The sequence below is a fragment of the Lithobates pipiens genome, unplaced genomic scaffold, assembly GCF_037356315.1.
Source record: "Lithobates pipiens isolate NorthernLeopardFrog02 unplaced genomic scaffold, aLitPip1_a1.2 Scaffold_27, whole genome shotgun sequence".
Lineage (NCBI taxonomy): Eukaryota > Metazoa > Chordata > Amphibia > Anura > Ranidae > Lithobates > Lithobates pipiens.
Genome location: NW_027507788.1, coordinates 135,563,317 through 135,575,779, shown reverse-complemented (window position 1 = coordinate 135,575,779; position 12,463 = coordinate 135,563,317). Strand labels below are relative to the sequence as shown.

Below are 12,463 nucleotides of genomic sequence, written 5' to 3'. Positions count from 1 at the left end.
CTCGCCACCTGTAAGAACGATCAAGCGAGTGAACAGCTTCTATGATCATTCTTATGGTGTAGGGCAGGGATATGCAATTAGCGGACCTCCAGCTGTTGCAAAACTACAAGTCCCATCATGCCTCTGGGTGTCATGCTTGTGGCTGTCAGAGTCTTGCTATGCCTCATGGGACATGTAACAACTGGAGGTCCACTAATTGCATATGCCTGGTTTAGGGAATCGCCCGCTGAAAAAGAAGATATCTGAATGATGTCTGTAACTGCAGGCATCATTCAGATATCACCGCTCAAACCCAAGGACATAATATGACGACCAGAGGGTGGGAAGCTGTTAAGGAATAAAATAAAAATTGATGTGTGCACTATTGCCTGGCAGAGGCCATTTGGAATGATATTAGCAAAAGGGGCTCTGGTGATGTTTCCTTCTGTAGCTTCTCCTTTCTGTAGATTCGTTTGTAAATACATGCTCTCTGACACTACACTGAAAGCAGTGCTGTAAAGAAACCAACATTGTATGGCTCCTGACTCTGAAGGAATTGCATTAAACAAGTAATATGAACAATATACAGTAACATTTAAAGGGTATATAGGGACAAAACTGGATGTGGTTTGAAAACAGTGAGAAACTTTCAAACCCTGTTGGATTCCTACTACTATGCGGGGTTCCATTAGAGAGGTGTTACTGTACCTCACTTTCTGTTCAGGTGATGATGGTTAACCAGAAGGAAAACCTGCAACAGGGACACATTAGGGAAGATTTACTAAAACTGGAGCACACAGAATCTGGTGCAGCTGTGCATAGTAACCAATCAGCTTCTAGATTTTATTGCCAAGGCTTAACTGAAGAAGCTGAAGTTAGAAGCTGATTGGTTACTATGCACAGCTGCACTAAATTCTATATACATTAGTTTTAGTAGATCTCCCTTAGTCTGCCCATGTAGCTCTTGTTAAAGTGGGGATCTACCCTAAAGTGGAACTTCCGCTCATCGGAACCCTCCCCCCCTCCGGTGTCACAGTTGGCACCTTTCAGGGGGGAGGGGAGGTCAGATACCTGTCTAAGACAGGTATTTGCACCCACTTCCAGGCATAGACTCCCACGGGAGTCTATGCTTCTTCCTGTCCCGGCGTCCTGCCTAAGACAGGTATTTGCACCCACTTCAAGGTCCCAGAGACAGCACGGACCATTCCCATTGTGCTGCGCGTCTCGCGCATCCGCAGTAGGGAAACGGGAAGTGAAGCCGCAAAGCTTCACTTCCCGATTCCCTCACCCAAAATGGCGGCGGCAGAAGCCGATCGATTGATCGGCCTTGGCTGCCGACATCGCTGGACCCTGGGACAGGTGAGTGTCCATTTATTAAAAGTCAGCAGCTGTAGTATTTATAGCTGCTGGCTTTTAATACATTTTTTTTCCAGTGGACTCCCTCTTTAAATTATCTTTACTTTCCAATTAATCAAACCTTGTTTAGAGAAACAGTAAATGAGGGCAAATATCTCTGCCAGAGCAGTAAAAGTCCAACAGGGTTTCTAATCCCTTACCACTGGATCCAAACCTGAAGAAAACATTTTAAATATCCGACTCTGCTCTTGTTCCCCTGCTAATATTGGTTGCTGTTTGATGGCGAAACATGTTGGGTGGGGCTTAACGTGAGATAAATGCGCTCGCCATGTCGCCAGTGGGGAGTCATCGGTACATGCAGTGCCATGCTGTATTTTGTTTTACCTCTGTAAGTACCTGTCTATTTATTTTAAATAAATAGTTTGCCAGTTTTACACTATGAGTGGCCTCTGTTCTCCTCTGAGTGCAGATGTGGCCTCATCTGGCATGCTGATCCTTTACCATTTCCAACAGATCTGATCCGCCAGACAGATGGGGAATAGGGCCACCATCCGTCTGTTTTTGGTGGACAGAATCGGATCTATGGCCACTCCATAGAAGAGACTGGAAGGTTCGATCAGGTCAGACTAAAAAGCTGACAGGCAGACCTGATTGGACAGCCCGTGTGAAAGGGGCTTAAAGTAGCTACCATAACTAAGGATTCGCAAGCTGCAACATGTAGAATGTCTGTTTTTGGATTTAGATAACCTCAGCAATTAAAATATCTCGTAAGCAACTATTTATGAAGAATCTGAGCTGCAGGTAACCAGGGATTTATAGAGTTGCGGTACATTGACTATACAAATACCATTCGTTTTATCTTGCTCAGTTTCTTCATAGATACATGTTTGTTTTTCAGGCGCTTTCATTTATAGAAGCAAATGATAAATAGTTTGTATTAGGTAATCTTAATGAGTCAACATAAAATGTAATTTCACTGTACAGGTTTTATCTCAGAGAAATGTAAAAATGAAATTAGTCACAACATTTAATGCATGTTAATGCATGTGTTTATTTCTGCTTCAAAATATAAGAAAGCTGGGAAATTATGATGTATGATGTATAATTAATGTATAATTATGTATGAAAAAAATGGTATGTGACATAAGAGGTCAGGTTTCTCCAGGTACTGGAGAAAGAAAACCATGCTATGCAGGTTTGCTATTTTTGCAGACTTTCCACCGGACTGTTCAGCAGAAAAAGAGGAGATGGCTGCATGTTAACTAAAGTTATAGAGTGTCCTGTGACTCCTCTCAGCATACTATAAATCTCCCTTCCATGTAATTGCTGCTTCCGGATTTACATACAAGTGTTAAGTGATGGCTAAAGCATGAAAAAATGTAATTGTACAATAAATACAGCCCTATTTGTTAACTAAAGCAAGATACGATACAATACGGTAATTGTTGTTACAAACCTTCACCTGAAAAGTGGAACCTGCCTAGTTGCTATGGGAAACGCTGACACTTTTCCTTACATTATGTTAGGATGAGGCTGATAATTCTTTATTTACCCCATCTCAGAGCAGACAGTAAATGCAGCAGTGAATCTCTACTGTATCTATACAGAAGATAATTACATACCTGGATTTCGGAAGAATGATGGCTTCTTCTTGCGATCTGGAACAGGAGGTAGTGTGTTCCGTTGCTCTCCAGTATTAACGGATCCTGGCTGGAAATTCTGGTGGACATCAGAATCTGGAGGCGGCCCAGTCTGTGATAAGCCTTGTGAGTGTTTTTTTTTTAAATACAGAAGAGAAAAATGCAATAAGCATAATAAACATTTAGACAGATTAAACAGATAGAACCCGATTTACATTATATTACCAGTCAGATTGGTTGATTTTTTTAATAAATAACACAGGCATTCAGTGTTAATTTTGTCAACGAAAAGTTTCTGCAATGAAATTAACACTGGTACTGGAGATTTCAGTTGATTTAAATACGACTAAAATTAAAACAATTCAGATGACTAAAATATGACCAAAACTAAAATGGCATTTTAGTCAAAAGACTATGACTAAAACGAAATTTAAATTTGACGTCAAAATTAACACTGCACTACTACATAAGATGCTGAAAGAGAAAGGCTTTTCTTATTTCTTTTTTTCTTAATATTGGCAACATGTTCAATGGCATTATATCCAATAGAGTTTAATTTTTAATTTTTATTTTTTTGCACTTCTGTTTGTTAAAAAGCTATATATATATATATATATATATATATATATATATATATATATATATATATATATATATATATATATACATATATATATATAATTATTTTTTTTATTTTTTTTATAAACTTGGTTTTATTTATAGAGACAATTTATATCAATGGCTAAACCTGTGTCTGTAGTGCTTGTTCAAACCTTAAAGCGGAGTTCCAGTCATTTTTTTGTTTATTAAAAGTAAAAACTGTAGCTGATGACTTTAAATAACCACACAGTCACCTCCTGTCCCACGATCCACTCACCCCAGCCATGTTCTCCCCATCTCTACTATGGGCACCCAGCAAGTGGCGCTGCACTCTGTGACTGGTCCCGAAGTCTTCTAGGACCTATCATATGTCCCAAAAGACTTCGGGGGGGGGGGGGGGGGGGTTAAGAGAACTTCCACTTCCGCTTCCGATCGGCTAAGGTGACCACAACAGAAGTAGGAGCAGTTACCGATCAAAATCTGGTACCTGCCCCCCCTTTCTCCCCCAAAGCTCAGTTTCACAAACAGGAGTCGGGGAGTAAGCCTTAAAGCAGAAGTTCCACTTTTGGGTGGAACTCCACTTTAATACCATAAATAACATATTAAATTTTTACTCCAGGAGTATATAATGAGTTTGGCAATTCTTGATAAAAGCTTAAATAATGCATTACAATTTAACTAAACCTATTAGCCCTTGTACACACGGTCGGACATTCCGATGGAAAATGTCCGATCGGATCCGTGTTGTCAGATAATCCGACCATGTGGGCTCCATCGGACTGTTTGCGTCGGAATATCCGACCGACAAAGTTTTAGAGCTGGGCTGTAAAATTTTCCGACAACATGATCCGATCGGACGTTTGTAAAGAATTCCGATCGGACAAAGTGCCACGCATGCTCAGATCAAATTCCTAGACCAAAGCAATTGGCTACTAGCCTGAATGTAGTCCCATTGTAACAAAATAACGTCATTGCGTTCTGAACGATCGGATTTTCCGACAACTTTGTCCGACCGTGTGTATGCAACACAAGTTTCAGGCAAAATCCGATGGATTTGGTTGTCGGAATGTCCGACCGTGTGTACAAGGGCTTAGACTTTAGTGGACAAAAATGTACTGGAGATTTTAATCAACTAAAACACAAGTAAAACAATTCAGATGACTAAAATATGACCAAAACTAAAATGGCATTTTAGTCAAAAGACTACGACTAAAATTAAATTTAAACTTGACACAAAAAAATTAACATTGCAGACATTTCAAATTGAAAGTGTGACAAAAATGCATAAGCAAAGCTTACCTTCAATGAAAGCTGCATAAAACAATTGTTAGTAAATAAAAATGCATAGGCAGCTAAAATGATGTGTAAATATTGACTTTTGCTATAACGTCATGCTTGGCCCCACCCTCTCCTGATCCTGAACTTTACTGGTCAGTGAGGTCATTAATGTACCAATAGGGAGGAGTAGAAGGGGTCAGGGCCAATAGCTTCTGACCAGGGTCTCCTACGCAGGAGCCTTCCACAATCAACACCCCTCTGCTGGAATCACTTCTTTTATACATACTATTATCTTCTATAACTGAGTTTTAAGTGATTTTTTTGTTCAATAATTGTTATTATTTTGAAACATGAAAGAGTTCCATTTGCAACATGGCACTAAAGTGTATGTAGTTGCAAATAGATTACATAGCACAGTAAACATAAAAAATGTTTAAGTACATACATATTGGATCTACCAACATTTACATCATAAAACAGATATCAAGCGATATAGCAACAGGGAGATGAAGGGGGGAACCAAATTTATGTTACAAGGGGTTTACATGCACTCATTTCCATAAAACTACGGTATATACAATATGAATAAATAAAGGCGTGGTGCAGCCTGTGGAAGGGGGGCATTTTTAGAGCAGCAGGATTAGGTATCTGAGGAAGGGCCAGAACAATAAGAGAGGAATTTAGAGGCAAGAAATAGGAGAAAAATGAATAGAGGGGGGGGTGAATGTTTTTGAATACTAAAGGAATGTATTCCTTGTTAGAAACCTAACCTTTTCACGGATTGACATTAAAGGAAAGTAAATATTTGCTAGCTTCTGGAGTATTCTAACTGTCTTGTATTTGCAAAGAGTGTTGAGTGATTAAGATTTACCAAGGTTAGAAGAATTTTGCTAGAGGTGGGACTACTAGGGTAGGCCTGCAGGGAAATGCATAAAGGGACCTCACCCAGCAGATTGCCAATTGGCCACTCTAGACAAAATGATAACACTACTGAAAATGTGCAAGTCTCCCTTGTAATTTTAATTTGTATAGTACCAATTTTACCACATTGTGGCCTGTACCCTTCCCAGTAAAGCAGAAGATTAGATTTTGGATTGCCCGAAATCTAAAGGCTAAAATGGCAGAGTATGAATCTAATGATTCATGCTCTGAATGGTCTAAGGATATTAGCAGTGTGTCCCAAGGTTCAGTTTTGGGTCCCTTACTTTTTAAACATATTTATAAATGATATAGGGTCCATTGAGTTCAAGCCCCACTTTTGCATTATGGATTATATGAAGGCCTCTTGCTTTTATTTGAATTTTTTTATAATTTTTTTTTTTTTTCATTGATTACTCATTTTTATTTTTAGCCATCCCGTTGTCTTACCTTTTTGTTAAAAATGATATATTTCAGACAATCATTACCCATTGTCAGTTATGTATGTTCCTGTATACTGTAAAACTTTTCTCAATAAAAATACAATTTATAAAAAATAAAATGATATAGGGTCTGGGGATAAAAGTACCATTTTTGTTTTTGCACATGACACCAAACTATGCCGTGGAATAATGTCCTTGCAGGATGTCTCCAACTTACAATCATACCTCACAAATGAAGTTTAATTATGATAAATATAAAGTTATTCATTTTTGGGCTAAATCATGGATCACACGTTCTATGGGGAGAAAAACTTTGGGAGTCGATAGTCTAATACAGGGGTATTAAATTAAAATTCACGGAGGTCTGACCAGTAATATTTTCTTCCAGCATTTTTTTCAGCCCTCTCCTCCTATATCACAATCCCTTACATCAGTGACCCCAGTAACCCCCCCCCCCCCCCCACATCACAGTCTTAGTGTTCTGAGGTCCCCTGCATATCACTCCCCCTCCTTTACAATAGTATACTGAACCCCTGTCACACCACACATCACACATCCTTTGCCCGCTTTACATCCCTCCCCCATAGTCCTGTCCTCTGCCCACTTCACATAAACCCCCCACAGTACTGTCATTTGCTCCTTCACATCCCCCCACAGTACTGTCCTCTGCTGACTTCACATCACCCCTCAGAAGAACTGTGCCCCCTTCACATCCCCCCCCTACACAACATTGCACCCCTTTACATCTCCCCCCCTACAGCACTGCCCCCCTCTCACATCACAAATCCCCCAACAGTAGTGTGTTCTGCCTTCTCCACATCAAGCACACACCCCACAGCACTGCCTCCCTTTACACCCCCCCAAACCACTGCCCCCCTCTCACATCACAACCTCCACCCGTAATAGTATGCTCTGCCCTCTTCACAAACACACACCCCATAGCACTCCCCCCTTTACACCCCCCAAACCACTGCCCCCTCTCACTTCAGAACCCCCCCCCCCACAATAGTATGATCTGCCCTCTTCACAAACACACACCCCACAGCACTGCCCTTTCCCTTTACATCACCCAATCCCCCACAGCAATGGCCCTCTTCATATTTAACCCCCCCCCCCCACCGCACTGAGCGTCTTCACATTTTACCCCCCCCCCCCCACCCCTTACATCCCACACACAGAGATGTGTGCTCTGTCCTCCTGACATCCGCCCCCCACACAGCACTGCCCCCCTTCACATGATCCCCCCCCATACACACACTCAGAGTAGTGTCCTCTGACGTTTAGCCTTCACATAACAGTTAGAGCTGTGAAAATTCGAAATAGACTTCCTCAAGAACTAGTTCTTGCCAGCTCAGTAGTTTGTTTAAAAAATGCCTGGATACATTCCTAAATGCACATAATATAGCTGGTTCTTAAAATATCTAGGTCACCTTAAAGCCTTGCTCTAACTTTATATGCAGCAGTTCACCTTCTGTTCCCCATTGCACTTGGGATATTTGGAACAATCCGGCATGAGGAGTCACATTCCCTCCCTCCCCCTTCCTTCCTTCTCCCTCTCTTTTCTTTATCTTATCTTTATTGTTCTACTATTCATTTATTTAGGTTGCAGTTATCCTAGTCCTGTTACAGCCTACACCTATTTGCACCTATTTACACCTATTCCTGTCTTCATCAAATGCGTGGATGGGTGAATCGGTTGATTTTTTTTTTCCTTTAAGCTGCTGAATGTATGGCCTGCCTAAATAATGTTCGGTTAAGAATACTCAAGTGTGTTCTTACCAATGTACTAAATTTTGGACTTCTGCTTAATGGTGTTCCTCTCATGTGATGTTCTACTATGTTGCTGGAATGTTCATTTATTGTGCATCCATATTTGCTGTAACAATTGATTTTTCTTTTAAATCTTTCAATAAACAGAAAGTTAACACAATATATGTAGGTAATGACAACAGAGATTGTTGATCCAGGGAATAGCCAATTGCCTTCTGGGTCAGGAAAGAATTAATTTTTCTCTTGCAGGAGCAAATTGGACTATGCTTTATAGAGGTGCCTCATTCGATTTATTTATATTTTTTCCACTGGTTAAACTAAATGGGCTTGTATCTTTTTCAACCTAACTATGTAACCATGTTATTCATTAAAGGATAGCCTTAGCATCATACACCTATGGTAGACCATACAATTGAGTCCAAGACCATGGCCAACCAATTGGGAAACCAAGAAGGTCAAGGAGTTCTTTGGAAACTAGCAAGCGATTCAACGTTACATACATAGTTACACAGTTGGTAAAGTTAGATAACGAAACGGGTCCAGTCATGTGTGTGTGCGTGCGTGTGTGTGTGTATATGTCACTACTATTTTCAATATCCCTGTACATTGTGTTTGTTAATTTATCCAAACCCCCTGCTAACTCTACTAACTGTGGAAGGTAATTCCACATCCTTACCTCTCTAACAGTAAAGAACCCTTTACTCAGTTTAAGATCGAACCGCTTCTTATGCAGTTTCATTGTGTGGCTATGTGTCTTCTTTAAAGACCTAATATTAAATAGTTTTCTCACAAAGATTAAATAGTTTTCTCCCAAAGATACAGTCCCCATTTGCAGATTTGTATCTTATGATCATATTCTCTCCTAAGTTCCTCTTCTCCAGGGAGAATAAGTTTGATGTTTGTAGTCATTCCTCATGACTGTGGTCCTCCAGCTCCATTATTAGCTTCGTTGCCCTTCTCTGGCTTCTCTACAATTCAAGGACAGCCTTCCTCAGGATTGGCAACCAAAACTGGACAGCATACTCAAGATATGTGCAGAGATTGACGAAGGGGACGTATGGTGTCCCGAAACTTGCATCCCATCATCCTTTGCGATAGGCCACTGGTAGGAAGAGTACAGAGCGGTGATCCTGTGTGGAGGAGCTTCATACCAGCTGGTGATTGCAGAGCCTCTCTCCCCAGTGGTGGCGTTACATCCGACCAGCAGCAGCTGAGCCAATCCCTGTAATCCATCCACAGCTGGGAATTTTTGCAGCACAGTGATATACTTATCTTTTCCTTTCACTTCCTGTATGAGTATATACATTTTTGTTTTTAGGATTTTTTAATAAAGAGATATACTACACTTGGTTATTCAGCCCCCCTTTTCCCGTTTTGTCCTTAACACAGAGTTTGGTTTCCCAAGCCTTATATGAGGAGGCAGGCCTGCAATCAGCCAGTTGTAGCGGTTATTGTCTAGCTTTATTGTTTTTGTTTTTTTCATCACAACATAGGATCTAAGCCTAGGTTCACATTGATGTGATTTGACATGCAGGAACCTGCACAGATATCTGAAATCACCCCCAAGGTCAGACTGACATGCAGGTATGAAATTGTGCAAGTTCAGCTGAACTCACAAAATGTCAATCCCGCAGCAGTGTGACCCTGGGCTATAGATAGGTAGAAAATCATTTAAAAAAATCTTTGCATTTGATAAATCTGTTGAACGTACAGTATGTGTGATAATGCCATTATAGATACAAAAGTTTTCCTCCACTTGTTGACATATTTTTGTTTGTTTACAACATAATTGGTAAGTTTATATACCCAATAGTTTGGTTTACATATCATTTGTAAGAGTTGTTTCACATTTCATTTCTTATGTTGTTAAAGTGGTTAAAATCCTCAGATATGAAATATGAAAAAATAATTTCCTTCTATAGTGTGAACTTGTCTCAGTTAAGAGCACTAAGGGGGTTATTTACGAAAGGCAAATCCACTTTGCACTACAAGTGCAAACTACAAGTGCAAAGTGCACTTGGGAGTGCAGTAGCTGTAAATCTGAGGGGTAGATCTGAAATGAGGGGAGGCTCTGCTGATTTTATCATCCAATCATGTGCAAGCTAAAATGCTGTGTTTTTATTTTCCTTGCATGTCCCCTTCAGATCTACAGTGACTGCACCTCCAAGTGCAATTTCAAGTGCACTTTGCACTTGTAGTTTGCACTTGTTGGCCAAAGTGGATTTGCCTTTCGTAAATAACCCCCTAAGTGTCATTTCTGTCTGCCGCCCTTTCGTCTGCTATCTGCATGAGTCACTTTTGACACCAAGAGAAAAGAGGTGACATAACTTTTTACTACATTCTCTCATTATTGAAACACAGTATGTATTTTGCTCAACAAATTTCATGATTTGTAGGTAAAGCTTTGCACTAAAACATACCATTAACTTCAGAACATTCAGATCCTTTGCGCTTGAAATTGTCATACGGAGCTTGGTCAGGCACATCAATCCCTGAAACTACAAAGAAAGATTTAAATAAACTGTATGTATTACTATAAAAGAAAAACAACTACTTTACATTGTAGCAAAGTGTAATTTCTTTATTCTTTATTCTTATCGGAACCCTCTGGTTCCGGTAAGCCCCCCACCCACAGACCCCTAAACCACAAGCCAGGGTTGTGGGGAAGAGGCTTTTGTCCCTATCAACATGGGGACTCATGCAGGCTCACTCCTGAGCAACACTCTTTGTGTCTGGCTCAGCCCCACCCCTGCGTCCTCCTCACTGGCTGTGACTGTCTCTGAGTCTCTGAGTCTATGAGGAGGGTGAGTGTAGAGAGCCACTGCTCTCGTGCACATCACTGGATCAAAACCAGGCTCAGGAAAGTATAAGAGAGGGGGCCGCAGAGAATGCATTAAGGTAAAAAAAATAACCTTCAGCCTCTACAACCACTTTAAGTTGAAGTCTTGACTTACTAGAGAATAAAGAAACCTGATGTCTATGGCCTGTTAACCCATGCCATACACTATGTTAATATTGCTATGTATGCATTATAGCACTGATCTATTAACAGACTATTGCAGGTAAAATGTTATTTTATTAACTTGAATTTGAAAACTGTAGAAACACAAAACCGCATATCTGTATGCCCATGAGTGCGAAAGAACCCTACAGGCCAATTCCCACCTATACACACACATTTCCTGCTTTCACTGATAGGCACTTTTTAGCATTTCAGAATGTTGTCCATTGCAATGGTCCTCGACTTGTGTCCATGGGTCAACAAATGTACCTGCCCCATTGATTTCCAGCATACCACAAGACAATGCATTAATTCTGTATTATATGCATTGTCGTGTGCTGAGGTACAGGTAGGTTTGTTTACATTATGTACACACATTTGGGTGTTATTGAAAATGAATGGGAATGCACTGCAAAGTGTTGGGGTACCATGCATCAATGTCCATTATAACATGCATTAATGTGTGTACAATAATGCAGGAAGGGGTAAGAATGGGCCCTAAATCAGCTTCAGTGGCTCCAAAAGACATCCCTGCACATCAGTAAAATACAATCTGGTTTGCTGATCGTATACATTCACTTACCTTTCTGTGGGATGTTTACAGAAGAAGGATGGCAGGGTTGCTGTACATCGCCTCTTGACTCATCAACATAAATGTATCTGCAGCCAAATTCCATCTCAGACACCTGGAACAAACCATATGTTTTGAGATCTAAAAAGCCAAGCCCCGGAAGATCAACTTAACAGGTCAATTGGATAAATGTTTATTTCACTGGAACAGGGTTGGGGCAACTAAACTCACTGTAGCACTCCTTCAAAAGTTATATTTATCATGGAAATAGTTTAAATGGCTAATTATTTAATCCATGCCTAGCAAAATGATACCTTCCAGCTTTGCGAGACTGAAAAGAGAAACACCAAAAACGTATAGGCAAAGGACTCATCCTTGCCAGACCCCCGGTTAAAAAGCACATACGGAGTTAATACACATAAAATTATTGTTTTAACATAAGTGCCTTTTCATTACTGTAGCACTATCCTTGAAGGAGCTGCTGGTTCATAGTTTCATAGTAAGGTTGAATAAAGACACCAGTCCATCCTGAGTGAGGTGTCTACAATTGTCCCTATCCCTGTACATTGCACACTCACATTGGTCCCTACCCTCATGGAGCCCACAATCCAAGGTCCCCATTCATATACTAGGGCCAATTTTGAACAGAAGCCAATTAACCTACCTGCATGTCTTTGGATTGTGGGAGGAAACCAGAGTACCCGGGGGAAACCCACGCAGGCACAGGGAGAACATGCAAACTCCAGGCAGGTAGCGTCGTGGTTGGGATTTGAATCAGTGACCCATTTTACTGCTAGGTGAGAGTGCAAACCACAACACCACTGTGCCACCCTTAGATTTGGGCTTATCATTACCTTCTGTTCTCCTCGTTTCATGTCTATGGGCGTCCCGTGGTAAATGGCCCAGT

The 12,463-nt window shown here is 40.7% G+C and overlaps 1 protein-coding gene across 3 annotated transcripts in view; it reads right to left on the bottom strand.

The window, feature by feature from the left end:
• LOC143934146 (uncharacterized) overlaps window positions 1-12,463 on the bottom strand; it is a 159,181-nt gene that overhangs the window by 81,095 nt on the left and 65,623 nt on the right. For all 3 annotated transcript variants that reach the window (XM_077457509.1, XM_077457511.1, XM_077457510.1), the window contains exons 2-4: window positions 11,569-11,671; window positions 10,405-10,482; window positions 2,958-3,098 (exon numbers count right to left, since the gene is read on the bottom strand). In XM_077457509.1, the coding sequence (XP_077313635.1) occupies window positions 2,958-3,098; window positions 10,405-10,482; window positions 11,569-11,662 (313 nt within the window). In that variant the 5' untranslated portion in view covers window positions 11,663-11,671. The remainder of the gene's footprint in view (window positions 1-2,957; window positions 3,099-10,404; window positions 10,483-11,568; window positions 11,672-12,463) is intronic.